This window comes from Cetorhinus maximus, chromosome 1 (genome assembly GCF_964194155.1).
Source record: "Cetorhinus maximus chromosome 1, sCetMax3.hap1.1, whole genome shotgun sequence".
Lineage (NCBI taxonomy): Eukaryota > Metazoa > Chordata > Chondrichthyes > Lamniformes > Cetorhinidae > Cetorhinus > Cetorhinus maximus.
In genome coordinates, this window is record NC_135879.1 from 42,191,096 (window position 1) to 42,209,428 (window position 18,333).

At 40.8% G+C, this 18,333-nt stretch overlaps 1 protein-coding gene across 2 annotated transcripts in view; it reads left to right on the plus strand.

The window, feature by feature from the left end:
• The window catches only part of gtf2e2 (general transcription factor IIE, polypeptide 2, beta), a 64,869-nt gene extending 52,174 nt beyond the window's left edge, over positions 1–12,695 (plus strand). For both annotated transcript variants that reach the window (XM_078540305.1, XM_078540314.1), the window contains exons 5-8: positions 1,387–1,569; positions 3,271–3,364; positions 11,633–11,748; positions 12,225–12,695. In XM_078540305.1, the coding sequence (XP_078396431.1) occupies positions 1,387–1,569; positions 3,271–3,364; positions 11,633–11,748; positions 12,225–12,341 (510 nt within the window). In that variant the 3' untranslated portion in view covers positions 12,342–12,695. The remainder of the gene's footprint in view (positions 1–1,386; positions 1,570–3,270; positions 3,365–11,632; positions 11,749–12,224) is intronic.
• The last annotated feature ends 5,638 nt before the right edge of the window (positions 12,696–18,333 follow it).

The window sequence follows — 18,333 nt, forward strand, 5'->3', positions numbered from 1 at the left end:
AAAAAAGATCAAGTGCTTTCTAAATGGTGAAAAACTAACCAGTGAAGGTCCAAAGACACTTGGGGGACCATGTACATCATTAAAATGTCATGAACAGTTACACAAAATAATCAAAAAAGATACTGGAATGTGGCTTTTTTATCTAGAGGAGTTGAATGCAAAGAGTTAGAAGTCATGCTACAGGTTTACAGACCCCTGGTTAGATCACACCTGAAATACTGTGTTAAGCTTTGGGAAGGATATATTGGCCATAGAGGGATTGCAGCATAAATTTACAAGAGTGATATCTAGACTCCCAAGAGTTGAATTAGAAGGAGAGATCACACAAACTAGTTGTAATCCCTGGAATTTGGAAGATTAAGCGGTAATTTTATTGAAATTTTCAAGATATTAAGGGGAGTGGATGCGAGATAGAAACTATTTTTGCTGGTTGGGGAGTCTTGGACTAGGGTACATTAGAACTAGGCTTGTCACAATTGAAACTACAAAATACTTCTACAGGTGAAAGGTGATGGAAGTTTGAATCTTTCTTCTGCAAATGACAGTTGACACTTGGTCACTTATTAATTTTAAATATATATCCATTAACCAAAGGTGTTAAGGGATATGCGACAAAAGCAAACATTTGGAGTCGGGCACAGATCAACCATGACCTGGTGGAACAAGATCAAGGGATTAAATGGCCTAATCCTATGTTACTGTAGCCTTGGAAGATGCCTCCACCCGCTATCACTTTTTCACCTCCCACCAACCGCCTACTAAAAAAGAAGAGGGGTAGAAGACAAAAAAGGATAGAATTAAAAAAAGCAAGATTAAAAAAAATGATAAATAAGGGAACACATATAAACAATCAGAAAGACATACAGAATCAAAATCAGAAAGACAGAGAGAGTTTTCCAGGAACATGAAGACATCAGACACCTAGAAGTCAGAAGGAAGCCACTGAACGATTTGAGAGGAATAGTGAAGTAGATGGAGAAGGAAGAAGCAAGAGGAAAAACCCTTCTGTACATCTAAGCTTCTCCATTATAGAGCTCCATCTGTACATCTAAGCTTCTCCATTATATATCTGTTAGTTATGGTGCTCGATTAACAGTGCCAATGATATTCATTAATAGGTATGTGTATCCATAATAAATAAAGCTGTTTTATAAATATCAAATCCCTTATTTGGCCATCACTAGTTTGACACAGTCTCACTTGCAGCTAGACACTTTTACCACTTAACTCTTTACCTCTTAACTCCTGATTCCCAACCCTTTTATCAGTAGCATCACTAACATCCTGGGAAAATTGCTTTGTCCTGGCTTTCCAGAGTAGCAGATCCAATAGTAGTAATTTGTTTTCCTGAAAATGTTTCAATAGCATCTTTTTATTTTTCCTCAGGCATTGATAAGCAACCCCAAAATTGATGTGACTGATGGAAAATATGCCTTTAAACCCAAATACAACTTAAGAGATAAAAAAGCTCTTCTGAGGCTTTTGGACAAGCATGATCAGCGAGGTTTGGGAGGAATCCTCTTAGAAGATATAGAGGAAGGACTACCAAATGCACAGAAAGCCATAAAGGTATCGGTTTAAACATTGCCTCCCTACCAAATTGACCTCCCACCTTGTGACTGTGAACATTCCCTCTGCCAGCCAACACCCTTAGATGGACCCACATGTGGACGCTACTGACCCTGCGCTTTAGGTTTCTCATTTTCTTACCTGGACTGACTGTCCTCACACCCTCTGCCACCACGCCAAGCCCTTCCCTCTTCCATGCTCCCAACCACACCCTCTGTCCTCCCTTGGATCCCTCTTCCACTTCTCCATGCCCTCGTCCTTACTTTACACATCCACCCCCTGACTCACCCATGCTGGTCCCGACACTCAGTGCAAGCTGCCATTCTCTTGCTCCCTTCTCATGAGTTCAACAAGGAAAACCGCTGACCTCAGACACAACAGCAAAAAACTGGTGCACGCCACCTTTAAACAAACGTGAACTGGATGCCACGAGATTCTTGTGTGCCACTGACTTTACCTTAAAGGTAGGATGTAATTTTAAAGACGTTTTACGCTAATGAGTATTCATGATATGCAAATGTAGCAACCCGCCACAGGACAGTGTTGAGGCCCGACATATGATAAACACATCACTAACTTAATCTCTGCATCTCAACTCGTTGTCGGAAATCGAAATTTTGCATGCATAATTCGGTAAGCCACATATTCTAGTCATGCAGGCTCCATTAATTCAGAAATTAAAAGAACTAATTAACCCTAGAGTAGGACTTGTGTAAAAGAGAGTACAAGTTTCATTTTAATTCTCCACTCCACTTCCACCCTGATCTCTTTGTCCTCAGCTTTCAGCCTGTTCCATTGAGCTTAAGGAACAGCACCATATTTCAGTTAGGCACTCGTGGCATAGTGGTATTTTCACTGGACTGGTATTCCAGAGACCCAGGTAATACTCTGGGGACCCGGGTTTGAATCCCACCACGGCAGTTGGTGAAATTTGAATTCAATAAAAATCTGGAATTAAAAGTCTCATGATGACTGTGAAACCATTGCTGATTGTTGTTTTTAAAAAAAAAAACCCATCTGGTTCATTAATGTCCTTTAAGGAAGGAAATCTTACTGGTCTGGCCTACATGTGACTCCAGACCCACAGCAATGTGGTTGACTCTTAAATGCCCTCTGGAAAAAAAAAAGGGCAGTTTAGGGATGGGTAATAAATGCTGTCTGAGGCAGTGATGCCCACATCCCATGAACCTATAAAAAAAACATTGGGTTCAGCAATTTCAGATCATAACAACAAGAGCCTTTTGTTCATTTTTTGTATTGGAACTGCATTTGTTGTTAATGATTCTGTTTTTCCGTTCACACCTCCTCTAGACACATTCTGTTTGTTTACTTGCCCAGTCATCATCTCCCTTTTGTCTTTTCATTTCTGTTCCCATCCACCCTGTCACACACCTTTACTTTCTGCCCTGTACCCCATCCCTCCCTTTCCCTGACTTTGTACTTACATAAAACCTATTACATCTTGAAGTCTGCTGAACTGTACTGTAGAATCAATCTCTGGTAATGTTCTGCTGTAATTGAACGTGGCACTGGAGTCTGCCACTTCAAGATCCTTTCAGCAGCTCCTCTAGATAGTTCAATATCACCTAGACAACAACCACTGCAAGCACAATTGAAATAAACATAGTCATATTAACACCTATGTTTTCAACAAATTTTGTACTATAAGAAGGCATAATTTGGGTTTGCGTACCTTCCTAGGTATTAGGAGACCAAATTATTTTTGTGACACGACCAGATAAGAAGAAGATTCTCTTCTATAACGACAAGAGCTGCCAGTTCACAATGGATGAAGGTAAGCATTTTCCAGTGGTTTGGTCAGCTTCGTTCCACACAGCACAAAACTACTTTTAATTTGGTATTAATGGATAAATTTACTTCAGGTGAATGATTGGCTGTTGGAGTAATAGAAGATTCCTTGTATCCCAATTTCTCAGGGGGCTGATGTAGGAATTAGAAATGTTACACTGGTTGTACTAGGCACATCTTTTCTGTGTTTGGTGCTAAAGGATATTAATGAGCTGGAGTAGGGGCACTGACGGGCAGTATTTTGGCCCAGGTTTTACTGCATCAACAGGATCAGCAAGATGCACCGTAAAGCTTGCGGCTTAGCATACCTTTTATGCCATTGATAACTTGTTCCAAATTTTGCTGGTTTCGTAATTAGAATATATCACAGTAAACGTAGTGGTAAATCAGAAACTCAGCACTGATCTAAGAACCAAAAATACAATACATTTATCATCTGAAACTGTGGGAGAGTTTAAGTGAAGAGGAGTAACTTCTTAATTACTTTCTAATGTACAGTTGAGCTTTTTTATTAAACACTGATGCCCTGATAAGATACATGCCCATGACACACAGTTGAAGAAAAATAATTGACTTGGCTAGTTAAATGTTTAAATAAATGATTAAGTAAAGGTTATTTTGTGATTTGAGGCAGTTGGGACTTTCTAAAGTTTGTCACTATCAAAAATAATAGCAAGAGCTTCCAAACAAAGAATAAGTAATACTGGGAATGCAGTTTGATTTTGGCTCTCTATTTTCCATATCAGTCCAGGAGCAATAAATTATTATGCTAAATTATACCTCTGTAAGGTCACCAGCACCATTATTTTGAAGTTTTAAGTGGCAGAGACGTGGAACCTAGTTTGAATATAGGAAAATCATGATTGCCCCTTATTTTGATAGAGGAGAGAAGCTGTGATAGTTATCATGTAACACTTGGGTGAGAGTAAAAGCAAAGCTATGTAAAAGCCCAAGGGAAATGTCAAATGGAGTAATTAGTGGTTTAAGTCACGTGCTGCGTTATTTCCCCTTTGTGCAATTCAAGGGCCTGTTGTCTTGTCCAGCAGTATAATCTATTTGATACCTGTAAGGATAAAAATACAGTCTGTGGGCTAGACTGCAGGATGCTAACGATGGCAACATGGAACCAGAAGCAATCCAAGGGGTGAATGAGGGGTGTGAAGAGCAGAATACAAAGAAAGCCACTGGAGATTTGATGTTTAGTGGAATAGTTAGAGTCCTGTCCAGTTGCGACTGAGAGTCCAGAAGGATGTGGATTAATCTGGTGCTAAGATAAAGGATATCTTACAGCAACCTGAGAAGAATTTGGAATTTTGGGGGAGGGCGGGGATAAGATCCATGACATGGAAGAAAAGGGAGAAGGCCCTGCTAAGGGAATGTCAGAAGTTAGGAACCAAATTATAAAAACAGAACTTCACTGGTGGTAATCTCAGGATTACTACCCAAGCCACATACTCCTACATTAATTGACATTAGCTGTTCTTTCACCTTGAGCACTGTACCCTCCTGCAAATTTGCCATTCTCACCCTCTCCTCAAAAAAATGGACCCAAGACCTATCATCCTTGCAAACTAATACCCCATGTCCAAACTTTGTTTCCCCTCCGAAGTCCTTGACTTTGTTGCCTCCCAAATTCATGGCTGTCTTTCTCAGACTTCCATGTTTGAAAACCCACAAATCTGGTTTCCTCCCCAACTATAGTAACAAAATAGCTCTTACCAAAGTCACGAATGACATTCTGTATGATTGACGAAGATAAATTATCCCCCTTGCCCTCCTCGATCTGTCTGAAACCTTTAACACAGTTGACCATGAAGTTGACCAATGCCTGTACACCATAGTCTGGCTGGGACCGAATTCACTCGGTTCCATTCTTATCTATTCAGTTACAGCCCTTCGCCCCTCCTATTTCCCACCTACACGCTGCCCCGCAACGACATCATCCAAACACATAGAGTTGGATTTAACAGTTCACAGCAGTGGGCCCATACACCAGCTAGAGAGCAGGTGGCAATCTGCCACAGCCATTCCAGGGTGTCCTAACACAATCAAAAACCAATCAGACACCTGCCTCGTCAACATCGGGGGTTCCTGGGTCTTGCAGGGCAGATGTCCTGCCTCCAAGAGCTGCTGGCCAATCAGAGACCAACAGCTCTTCAGTGCCAGTAGCACCACAAGGAGCAGTGACTGCTGCCAGTACTGCAGTAGGCCAGGGACCAGGAGCAGGGCTGAAGTCCCCAGAACACAGGTAAGTGGGGTGGACTCGCCGGGGCCAGTTAAGCAGGCCCCAGCAGGGGGAAGTCTTCCAATAGAGGAAGGCCTTGCCACCTGCATGCCCCTTCATTGGCCACAGGAGGCCTGATCAGAAGGGATCCCCCACACCCAGGGTCCTGGCAGGTTTGCCTGGGTATATCACATTAAATTCCACCCATAGTGTTAGTTTACATATCTGAGTTGAAGACCCCCACCTCTACCTCACCCCCACCTCTACCTCACCCCCACCTCTACCTCACCCCCACCTCTACCTCACCCCCACCTCTACCTCACCCCCACCTCTACCTCACCCCCACCTCTACCTCACCCCCACCTCTACCTCACCCCCACCTCTACCTCACCCCCACCTCTACCTCACCCCCACCTCTACCTCACCCCCACCTCTACCTCTCTTGATCCCTCCACTGTCTTTAAACCGACAGACTACTTGTCAGACATCCAGTACTGGATAAGCAGAAATTTGCTCTAGCCACATTGGGAAGACAAAAGCAATTTCCTTTCGTCCCAATCAGAAACTTTGTTCTCTTGCCGCTGACTCCATCTCTCTCCCTGACAACTGGCTGAGGTTGAACCTGACAGTTCAGAACTTTGGTGTTATGTTTGACCCTGGTGTTAGCCTCCAACCCCACATCTGTGCCATTTCTAAGACCAGATATTTCCACCTCCTTAACATTGCCTAACTCTTCTTTGCCTCAAACCTCCATCCATGTCTTTGTTACCTCTAGACTTGCCTATTCCAATGCACCCTTGACCATCCTTCCTCCTTACCTACCCTCCGTAAACTTGAGATAATTCAAAACCCTGCCTTTGCACCAAGTTCTCACCCATCCCCCCCACCTGCGCTCACTAACTTATGTTGGTTCCCAGTTAAGCAGTGCCTTGATTTTAAAATTCTCATTTTTTTTTGCAAATCTCTCCATAGCCTCACCACTCCCTACTGCTTTGATCTCCAGAAGCCTTGCAGCCCCCTGAAATCTTTGTGCTCCACCAATTCTGGCCTCTTGTATGTTCCCAGTTTTAATCACTTCACCTGCCAATGCTCTAAGCTCTGGAATTCCCTCCTTAAATCTCTCCACCTGCCCACAGCTCTTTCCTCCTTTGTGATGCCTCTTAAAACCTACTACATTGATGAAGCTTTTGATCATCTGACCTTCTGTAGCTTGGTGTCACATTTTGTTAATGCTTATAAAGCATCAAAAGATATTTTAATACTTTAAAGGTGCTATCTAAATGCAAGTTATTGTTGTTTAGAACCATATATTTAGATACAAAAACAGTATGTGAGCACATGGCAGGATATGTACATTCAGCAAATAGCTGGTTTCCTCAACACTGACCAATTCTGCTGGGTAGAACCTCCATGTTCAAACCAGAAAGTCATCCACATAGGGGAAAACCCCAAAGAGACTACAAGAAATTAGATCTTAATCATTCTTGCAATCAGAAGGCACTCTTCAGGTGTGACTGATCTTTTACTGCAAGATTCTGATTAATTGAGTTCAGCTTGAACAAGTTGATACCTTCCACTGTCTTGGGTCACTCATCATGCAAGATGCAGAGTCTACCAAAGAAATTAGGTTTGGACTTAACGAGGGTCATGATGTTGTGAACTCACTTAAAAAGATTATGGAGTAGCCACAGCATCTTGGTTTACAATGAAAATTTGTCTTCTAGAAGCCCTTGTGTGGCTAGTGACAATGTGTGCTGTTGAAGCTGGACCATCAAGACGAGTGATGAGGCTCAGATAAGAGCATTTGAAATTAAAGGATTCAGATATTATGTATGTTATTCTTGGCCAAGTGGACAAACAAGTGGGTGCTGAAGGAAGCTGGTGTTAAGAGGAACTTGTTTGGGGCAGTAATATCAAGGAAACTCTCATATTTTGGACATGTGATGCGAACTGGAGGGGGGTGTTTGGAAAAAGAGGTAATACAAGGAAAAACACCTGGAAAATGTGTGCAAGGAAGACCCAATATGGCATGGATGGGTAATATTAGAATGTGGACTGGCCTCTCTATGCGACAGGTAGTGAGGGCAGTAGAGAATAGAAATCAGTGGAAAAAGATTGTTCATAGTGTGGCCCCCAACCCTTGAAATGAGGACAGATGAAAGACAAGATGATCTTTTACTAGGTGCATTGAGTCAAGTACATTATCAAGTAGGTTGCTCAGGCCTTTGCAGGAACTGCTATATTTGTCAGAAATCTTTCATGCTGAAGTGGACAAGAATATCCAGCAGTTTAGGTTGTTGCACCACTCCACTGATGAGTCATTAGCTGTGGAGCACAATTTGCTTTGTTTATGACGTTGGAAATATGCCTAATTAAGAATATGGGCTATGCCAATCTGGTGGCATCTCATTTAAATAAGCACATTAAGGCCTGATCACACAATCTGTGACTTTAGATGGAGGTCCAAGTGGGGGATCTTCCCTCTCAGGCCTAATTTGGCGAGAGCTGGATTGTGGGCCATCAAACTCCTTCGGGCCTCATCAGGAACTTTCAGGCCACCCTTACCCCAGGCACCCCGTAATTACATACAAAGCACGCACAATTTACCCATCAACTAGGGACTGATCCCTTAGCTGCTCAACCGTGGCCTCTTGCAGTGGATTTGGTTGGGGTTTGGGCGAAAGCCAGAGAAAATTTATGGAAATGAAGCCTGGCTGTTAAAATTGAATTCTCTGGATTCCAGACCCCGAGAATCATTGAGTGCACAACTTGGTGGTAGCACAGACCATTAACTCTTCCCCAAATTCTCCAATTAAAATCAGGACCTATGATTCATTAGGCTCAGTTGATTGGGCAATCGCTACTAAGTGAACAGGTTGTGGGTTCAAGTTCCATTTCACATGACCTAAGCTGACTCTCCAGTCCAAAGAATAATAAAATGATGCAGCACGGAGGGAGGCTTTTCAGCCCCTCATGCTCTTTGGTAGAACTATTCAATTACTCCCTTTGCAGCTTTTAGCACTGTAATTTTTTTTCTCTTCAAATAGTTATCCAATTTGCTTTTCCAAGTTACTGTTGAATCTGTTTTCCACCACCCATTCAGGTAGCGCATTTCAGATGCGAACTTACTTTTTTTCCTCATATCACCTCTAGTTCTTTCATATTCAATCTGTGTCCTCTGTTTCCAAACCCTTCTCCCTGTGAAAACAGTTTCTCTTTACTGTATCAAACCCACTCATCATTTTGAACACCTATTAAATCTCCGTTTGACCTCTCTGCTTTAAAAATAATTCCAGCTTCTCCATTCTCTTCACATAACTGAAGTCCCTCATTCCTGGCATCATTCTAGTAAACCTGTTCTGTAGCCTCACCAAGGCTCATCTGGTGCCCAGAATTCAGCAGAATACTACAGCTGAGTATTAACAACAACAGCTTGCATTTATGTAGAGCCTTTAATATGATAAAAGGTCCCAAAGCATTTCACTGGTAACCAGTGTCTTATACGGTTTTAGCAGTACATTTTTGCTTTTGTGCACTGCCTCCATTAATAAAGCCAAGGATCCCGTATGGTTTTCTAACACTTCTCAGCTTGTCCTGCCACCTTCAAATATTTGTGTACATATACACCCAAGTCCCTGTTCCTACATTCCCTTTAAAATGTAATTTTTAGCTTTTTTTGCCTGTCCTTATTCTTCCCACTTCTCTGCATTAAATGTCACGTGTCATTTCACCAGTCTGTGTCCTCCTGGTGTCTTTTGCTATTGTCCTCCTTGTTTATCACATTTCCAAATTTTGCATCATCTGCAAATTATTATTATAATTATGCTTTTTATCCCAAAATTTAAGTCATTGGTTATATATCAAGAATATCAGTGGTCCCAATACCTGTCCCCTGGGACTCCCTTCAATCTGGGGAAAAATACATTTCCCACAACTCTATGCTTTCTGTCCCTTAGCTAATTTCATTTCCACACTGTCATTGTCCTTTTGATCCCAGATCTCAATTTTGTTAACAGCTTTATCAAAAGCCATTTGAGTCTATTACCCTCATCAACCCTCTCCATTACTTCACAAAATCCTCAATCAAATTAGTCAATCATGATCTGTCTTTAACAAATACCTGCTGACTTTCATTTATTAGCTCATACTTTTCCAAACATCAATTACTTTTGATCCAGCATTTTATCCCTTAAAGCTTCCCTCAGCCAACATTTGGCTCCCTGGCATGCCGCTGTCAGATTTATTCCCCCTGCCTTTTTTAAATGGGTGCAACATTTACAATCCTGCAGCCCTCTGGCACCACTCCCATAGCTAAGGATTTCCACCCTGACGTCTTTTAGTTACCTACAATGCATCCCATCCAGACCAAGTGACGTTTCTACTTTGAGAACTGCCACCTTTTTAAGTTCCTATAAATACCTCTTTACCTATCTTTCTCCTACCCAATATTACTAGTGCATCCCCTTACATTCACAGTATTCTCTTCTCTAGTGCAAATAGATGCTAAGTACTCATTTTGTACCTCAGCCATGCCCTCTGCCTCCACAAGAATATCTCCCTTTGTTCAACATCTGTGCCATTTCCTCATCCTCCATGATAATTTCTCCTGTCTCCACTTCTAAGGGACCAATATTTACTTTAGCTGCTCTCTTTGTATACTTATAAATGCAGACTGTAAGAACTTTTATATGTCTGGATAGTTTACACTCATTCTATTTTTTGCCTTTTTATCAACTTTTTGGTGGTTCTTTGCTGGTTTCTCAAACACTCCCAATCCTCAGTTGTTACTGTTCTTTGCAACATTGTAAGCCTTTTTTAATCGAATACTATCCTTAACTTCCTGAGCAAGCCATGGATGCGTCTTGTTTAATGATTGCTTTTTCCTAGATATCTTTTACTATGGGATGGCAAATTAACCCTGCCTCATTACACAAAACTAGATGTAAAATAGCTTTGTCCTTAATTGGTTCCACAACATATTATTCTAGGAAGCTGTCACAAAAGCATTCTAACTCAGCTTCCAGACTACCTTTTCCAATTTGATTTGTCCAGCCTATATGAAGATAAAAGTTCCCCCACAATTATTAATGTTGTCTTTTTTGCAAGTTCCAATTATTTCTTGCTAAATGCTCTGTCCCATGATTTAACCACTGTTAGGGGATCTATATACGACTGCCATTAGTGTTTTCCAACCCTTGCTATTCTGAGTCTTCTACCCATATGGATTCTGCTTCCTGATTTTCTGAGCCCAGATCTTTTACTACTCTCCTTATGTGATACTTTTATTATCAGGACTACTGCTCCTCGCTTACCATACTGCCTGTCTTTTCAAAATATTATGTACCCTGGAAGATTTATTTCCCAATCTTGGTCACCTTGCAGCCAGATCCCTCTATTGGTGGTTTATCAAACCCATTTATCTCTATTAATGCCACTAGTTGGTCTATCTTGTCACAAATGCTTCATGTGTTCAGATAAAGTGCCTTTAATTTTATTTTTTTAACAACTTCTTTGCCTGGATGTTATTCGTTGATGCACCATTACCGTTAAACTCTGTCCCTTCCTATCCCACTCTGCTTGTCTTTACCCAAATTGCTACACTTCTCTATTGCTTCAAATTTTCTCTTTAGATTTCTAAATCTCCCTTTGCCTGACCCCACCCCTGACCTTTTTAGTTTAAAGCCCAATGCACAGCTCTAGCTATATAGTTTGCCTGGACACTGATCTCAGCCCAGTTTAATTGGAGCCTATCCCAACGGAACAACTCCCTTTTTCCCCAGCACTGGTGCCAGTGCCCCATGAATTGAAACCCCTTCTTCTCACACCACCCTTTTAGCCAAGCATTTAATCCTCTAATCTACTTGACCCTCTACCATAAGGCACATGACTCAGGTAACAATCCAGAGATTATTACCTTTTGAAGTTCTGTTTTTTAATTTAGACGAGTTCCAGCTCCCAAAACATAAATTATATCTACAGTTTTGGTTAATAACCATTAATTATAACAATTAAGTCTTTATTCTGATGTAGAATTTCAGAAACTGTGGAGAAGTATTCCAGTGGATTCTATGGATGAAGAGAAGATTGAGGAGTATTTGAAAAAGCAGGGCATTTCTTCAATGCAGGAGACAGGACCAAAGAAAGTGGTATGTACATTTCCATTTAAACCTCCTCACTGTTGAATGACTTAAACTGACCCCACTGGCTCCAGCCCTGCACCCCCCTTCACCTAACTCTGGCTCCAGCCCCCCTGACTCAAGCCCCCTCTGCCACTCTGTTTCTGACTTATTACTTCGGAATTGAAATTAGAATTATTATTTTATAATAAATCATAATATGGTTGTTTTGCAAAGGCAGTTTTCACTGTTTGTCAGTAGCGAGCAACCAAGCTCACCGTGTATAGCCACATTGTCTCTGCTGCTTTGTTAAATCATTGGTGTTTGTCATGCTTGCTCACTGCTTTGTGTACTTGGAACATGTGGGCCTACCTTAATTCTCTAGCTTTAAATAGTCATTATTAATCTCTTAAGAAGGTGACAAGTGCTCTCTCCAGCTGTTTGCCAGCAGGAAAGAAATCGAGTTTGTTGCACATTATTTCTAAAATGTGTATATTTATCCCTAGGCATGTGTTCAGAAGAGGAAAAAACCTGCTTCCCAGAGAAGAAAATTCAAGACACACAATGACCATCTTGCAGGAATACTAGAGGACTATACTGAAGGAGTAGCTGGCAAAGAATAACCATGCTGAACGAGGAAGTAGAAAGATAATTGAATAATTATTGAAGGTTGACTAAGTCAGCAAAAACATGCTGCAATTGGTACACAGCACTGGAATACTGAGCACAACTTTTCTAACTATTCTCTTTAGTTCAGTTACTTCACTCTAATGCTTTTCCATAGTGGCTAATTAGAGAATTGTGTAAAACCAGAATTACAAAGTCATGACCAGTAGGAATGAGGCAACAAATTGTTTGTTTTGGTAGACTTTTGCTCAGTAAAATGTGATGTCTGCATTATAGGTTCACAGCTCTTTTTTTTAAATTTTAAAATGGTTTCAGCGACTATTGTACAATAAATAGTGAATCCTTGAGAACTGTTTAACTGTTGATGCCCAACTTTCACCAGCATCTCTTGGAGTCAACCAGCACCTCATCAGCACTATACAGAGTGGCCAGTAAATTCTTCTCCCCCTCTGCCTCTGTAACTTTGTAGGAATTTGGCAGTCCCCTGTTTATACACATAGGTGGTGAAGCAGGCATGTTTCTAAGGAATTCCCAACCCATATACATATGAATCCTTCTATGGCTGATGGATAAATGCATTTCCATAATATTTTCAAATTTTAGAAAGGAAGTATTTGTTAATTAAGCACACCAAAATTAGACGACTTCCCCTCTGCTTGATGACAGTACTATTTTCTAAACCTTACCCCTCAACCCCTCCACCCAAGCAAGTTTTACCTTTTTGGAAATGCATCTTTTTATTCTAGTAATTAAAACCAACATCATTCAACACTAATACATTAGGTCAGAGATTTCCTAATTGTGGCCTATGAGCACAGGGAACTCAGTCCTATTTATCTTCTGTTTCTTATTCATTGGTTTGTCCTGGTTGAATTTTTTGGACCTGAAGGTTTGGAAAGGGCTAGTTCTTTTTGTCTATCTTGCCTCACTGGTGGTGAAATCCCAAACCAGAACAGCAAGATCTGTTGGTATCAGCGTTATTTGCAAATTAATTGGAAAATGGAATTAAATGGATTGAAATTTCATGTGGTCCACTTCAGGTCACGTGCAGATGGTACTAATTATCAGGGCCCATGGACTTATGTTTGGACCTTGTTGTCATTGAGTGCTGCCTCCTTAATCTTCACTCTTTCTTCATACCTGGCTGGAGGCTGAGGGAGCGCAAGATAAGAGATTAAGTGCCTAGCGCTTCACCTCTCCTGGCCCTCCTGCCTCAATGGTGTGTGGGCCCTTCCCAACCCCTTCCAGCCGTTACACTTGGTATTAATATGGAGTTGCACCACATTCCAGTCGTGGGACAATGCCATTAGCGGGCAGATTCTTACATGTTACTGAACTCCGGGAGAATGCCCTGGAATCCTTAGCTAGAATGGGTGCTGGATCGGCAGGTGGAGGAGATGAAGATTTTACCAGAGTCCTCAGTAACTTTCACCTCCAATACAGGCTCTGACTTTACTTCCTCCACAGGTAGTTCTGGTTCTGAATGCATTCTTATAAAGGTTCTATATTCCTATGTTCCCCCTTGACCTCACTCTCCCTCGATGGTGAGTGCGAATGACTGAAAGAACCCTGAGACTGTGTGAGAACCGGACACACAAACATGATGGCTGGCTTGCTGAGTATTTCCAGAATTTTCTGTTTTTATTTCAGATTTCCAGCAACTTTGCTCTCCTGTTATATGCTCCATGCTGGGCATTTGGAAATATAATTAGTTTCAATTTAAAATGAGAAAACACTTACCTCTCAATGTAAAGAGTAATTTTTCTGTTAACAAATCTAACTTGTGTGGATAGAAATAGCACATTATTGCAGGTGAATTGGTTGGTGCTAATTTACTGGAAGGTTTTGCAATTTTTAAACTTGGAAGCAAAACCAGGAGTCATGCACCAAATGAATACGTCACTGTTAGTTCAAGATATTCTCATTTATGAATAGGATTGTTGTTTGCAGTGCTTGAGGTTCAAGCCTTTTTAGATTTTGATGTACAGGATATTGCATAGGGCCAGGTTCAAAGAAGCAGAACTGGTTGCATAATATGGACAACCAAATTGCCTGATAAAGCCATGGTTGTAAAGTGTATCATAACGAAACCTGAGCTCTCGATGGATTTATAAATAGAGGCATGGAGTACAAAAGCCAAGATGTTTTGCTAAACCCATATAAAATAGTTTGACCCTACTGTAACTATGGTTATAATTCTGGGCACCTGAAAGATGACAGGAAGGGTTAAAGGATGGGGGGGTGCGCAGGATAAGGGGCCTGGAAATGGGAGAAGCACCAGGGTCCATGATTTCTCTCGCAGGCCCGTGATTTCTCTTCCAGGCCATGGTCCACTTGACTCCACTATACACACTTTGCACCACATGAAGTCAGACTGCATGGATATGCCTACAGTTCATACTTTAAGCAGTCAGAACATTGAGGTCTTGAACTTTAAAATAAATGTATCCTATTTAAAACAAATCAAATAACCTTTATGCACTCCCAATGCCAAAATAATCATCTCTTGCTTCAGTACAGATGAATTCTGTTCCCTAAATATCAAAACTATTTATCCAGTAAATTCTATTTATCTCTGCTTGTTAATTTCTTGGTTTCACATTCAGATTGCAGCATACAATTAAAACATTACCACTTATGGCTTTTTAATCATACAAGTTCACATTTCAACCTCACCCATTACAAATGTATATTTCAATGCAAAAGTTCAATTAGTAATTATGATAGAAATAAGAGCAGCACTCAAATTAAATTACTCACTTCATTTATCCCATTCAATATCCAAGATTAGTACGGTCATGTTGACAGTCTATGTTCAGCTGAACACCTTTTCTCAGGCTTTCAGTGGGTAACATAGGCAACAGCCATACAACCTGTTTCTCTGAGCTGCGAGTTGCCTATGGCATTGGGTAAATCTGCCTTCCTCTGTGACACCCCACTTTATACCTGCAATGATCTCATCAGTTGTGTTTGTCTTCGTTCTTCAGTAGACATATTCTCTTGGTATGCTTTCTCTTTGTGTTTGAAAGCTTAGATTTTTTGAATCAATTATTGGAACACATTTTATGTTCTGTACTTCCACCTCAATTTGCAATCTTTATTTTTCTGGCCCTCTTAACCCTAATAACTCTCTCTTCCCACACCCCTCTGATTTTAATAAACAATGGCTGACCTAAAATTCTGTAAACTATCAGAGTTTCAGTTCACGTTCCCTGGTCCATTGGAATCACTTTAAAGGGTCATAAAGACATAGCCAAGAAACTAGAAGTGCTAGATTTTAATGAGCTTTACATAAACCACACTTCCAATTATTTGTTCATTCCTTTTCTCCCAGTATGTAAATCACCAAGCAGAAACATAATTACCAATACTACACTTTCATTACTTGTAAAATAATGGAATAGATAATGGGAGTAAACTTGAGCATTAAGCTACAAAAGTAAATAAGATTCAAAATAAAAATGGAAAATCTTGGAAATACTCAGCTGGTCAGGTAGCATCTATCAAGAGATAAATAGTTAATGTTGATGACTTTTCATCAAAACTGGAAAAAGTTGGAGATATAACAGGTTTAAGCAAGTGGCAAGGAAGGGAAAGGAGTGAGGAGAAGAAAGAACAAAAGGAAAGACCTGTGATAAGATGGAAAGCAAGAGAGATTAAATGCAAAAAGAATGGTCATACAAGGTAAAATGAATAATGATAATATACAAGTAAAGAAACAAAAGGTGGGCCAAGAGGAGGTGTAAATTGCAATAGAAGAATCATACCAGCAGCTGATGTCCAGAAAAGGAAAGCAGTGATTATAATCTAAAATTATTAAACTCAATGTTTAAAAGGCTGTAAAGTGGCCCTGATCAAAAATTAAAGTACTTTACAAAGCTATGGTAAATGAGGAGATTGCCAGGAAGCTGCTTGAATAAAAGTAGAGAAAGAAAAGGCACTAGAAAGGCTGGCAGTACTGAAGGTAGATTAATCACCTGGTCGATGGGATGCATCCAAGATTGCTGAGGGTTGTAAGAATAGAAATTGCAGAGGTACTGGCCACATTCTTCTAATCTTCCTTGCATACAGAAGTGGTGCCAAATAGCTAGAAGATTTCAAATGTTACATCTTTGCTCAAAAAAAGGGTGAGGGTAAACTTGACAATTATAGGCCAACCAGTTGAACGTAGGTGACGAGGAAACTGAAGCAATATCGGAGAGAAAATCAGCAGCAACTTGGACAAGTGTGAACCAATAAAGGCGAACCAGCACAGATTTGCTAAGAGAAAATTGGTTCTCATAAGCTTGATTGAGTTTTTTGATGAGATCATAAGAAATTGGAGCAGGTATAGGCCATTCAGCCCCTCAAGCCTGCTCTGGCATTCAATAAGATCATGGCTGATCTGATTGCAATCTTTAATGCCATTCCCCCATAACCCTTGGCTCCCTCCTAAATAAGAATCTTTCTAATTCAGCTTTGAATATATTCAATGACCCAGCCTCCACCACTCTGTGGAAGAGAATTCCAAAGACGAATGACCTTCTGAGAGAAGAAATCCCTTGTCATCTTAATCTTAAATGGGAGACCCCTTATTTTGAAAGTGGCCACCTAGTTCTATATATCCCCCACAAGGGGAAACACCCTCTCAGCATCTACGCTGACTGGCTCCCTCAGAATATTATATGTTCCAATAAGATCATCTCTCATTCTTCTAAACTCCAATAAGCATAGTCCTAACCTGCTCAACATTTCCTCATAAGACCACCCCTTCATCCCAGGAATCAGCCCAGTGAACCTTCCCTGAACTGCTTCCGATGCAAGTATAACCCTCCTTAAAGTAGTACAACCAAAAGTATACACGGTACTCCGGGTGTGACCCTTATACAGTTGCGGCAAGATTTCCCTACTTTGGTATTCCAACCCCCTTACAATTACTTCCTAATTACTTGCTGTACCCGCATGCTAACTTAATCAACGTATAAGGACACCCAGATCCCTCCATACAGCTGCATTCTGCAGTCTCCCCATTTAAATAGTATTCTGCTTTTATAGTCTTCCTGCCAAAATGCACAACCTCACATTTTCCCACCTTATATTTCATTTGTCAAAATTTTTCCCAATCACTTAACCTATCTATGTACATTTGCAGATGCTTAGCATCCTCCTCACAACTTGCGTTCCTACCTATCTGTGTATCATCAGCAAATTTGGCCTCAATACAGTCAGTCCCTTCATCCAAGTCATTAATATAGATCATAAATAGTTGAAGCCCCAGCACTGATCCATGTGGCACTCCACCAGTTAATATTTACCAACCTGAAAATGACCCATTTATTCTGGCACTGTTTCCTGTTGGTTAGCCTATCCTGTAGCCACACCAATATATCGCCCCCAATATCATGAGCTCTTGTCTAATAACCTTTTGCATGACACCTCATCGAATGTCTTTTGGAAATCCAAATGCAGTCCATTTACTGGTACCTCTATCTATCCTGCTTGTTACATCTTCAAAGAACTCCAATAAATTGGTCAAACATGATTTCCCTCTCACAAAGCCATGTTGACTCTGCCTGATTATATTATGGGGCAAAGTTTTTAGCTCGGCAGGCGGGCACGTGCCCGATCCGCTTGAGCGTGAAATGACGCACGTTGACATCGGGCGAGCGTCACAGCATCAACGTGCAATCGCGCGATAGTTTGGTCGACGGGCGCATGCCTGAGTTGGCAGTGCGCCCCCCGACAATTAAAAGGTCTGTTAAGGCCATTAAAGAATCAATTAAGTTAAATTTTTCACTGCCCGTCCAACCTTATAGTTGGCTGGCAGGCGGAAAGGCCAAGCGGCCTTTGCATTTTTTTTTGAAACCTCATCCACGGCCGGATGAGGTGTCCAAAAGCAAATAAAAACAAAATAAAAGTTTTAAAATTGAATTAACAGAGTCACATGAGGGGACATGTTTTATTACATTTTTCAATTATTTATTTTAAAAAGAACTCTTCATCTCCCTG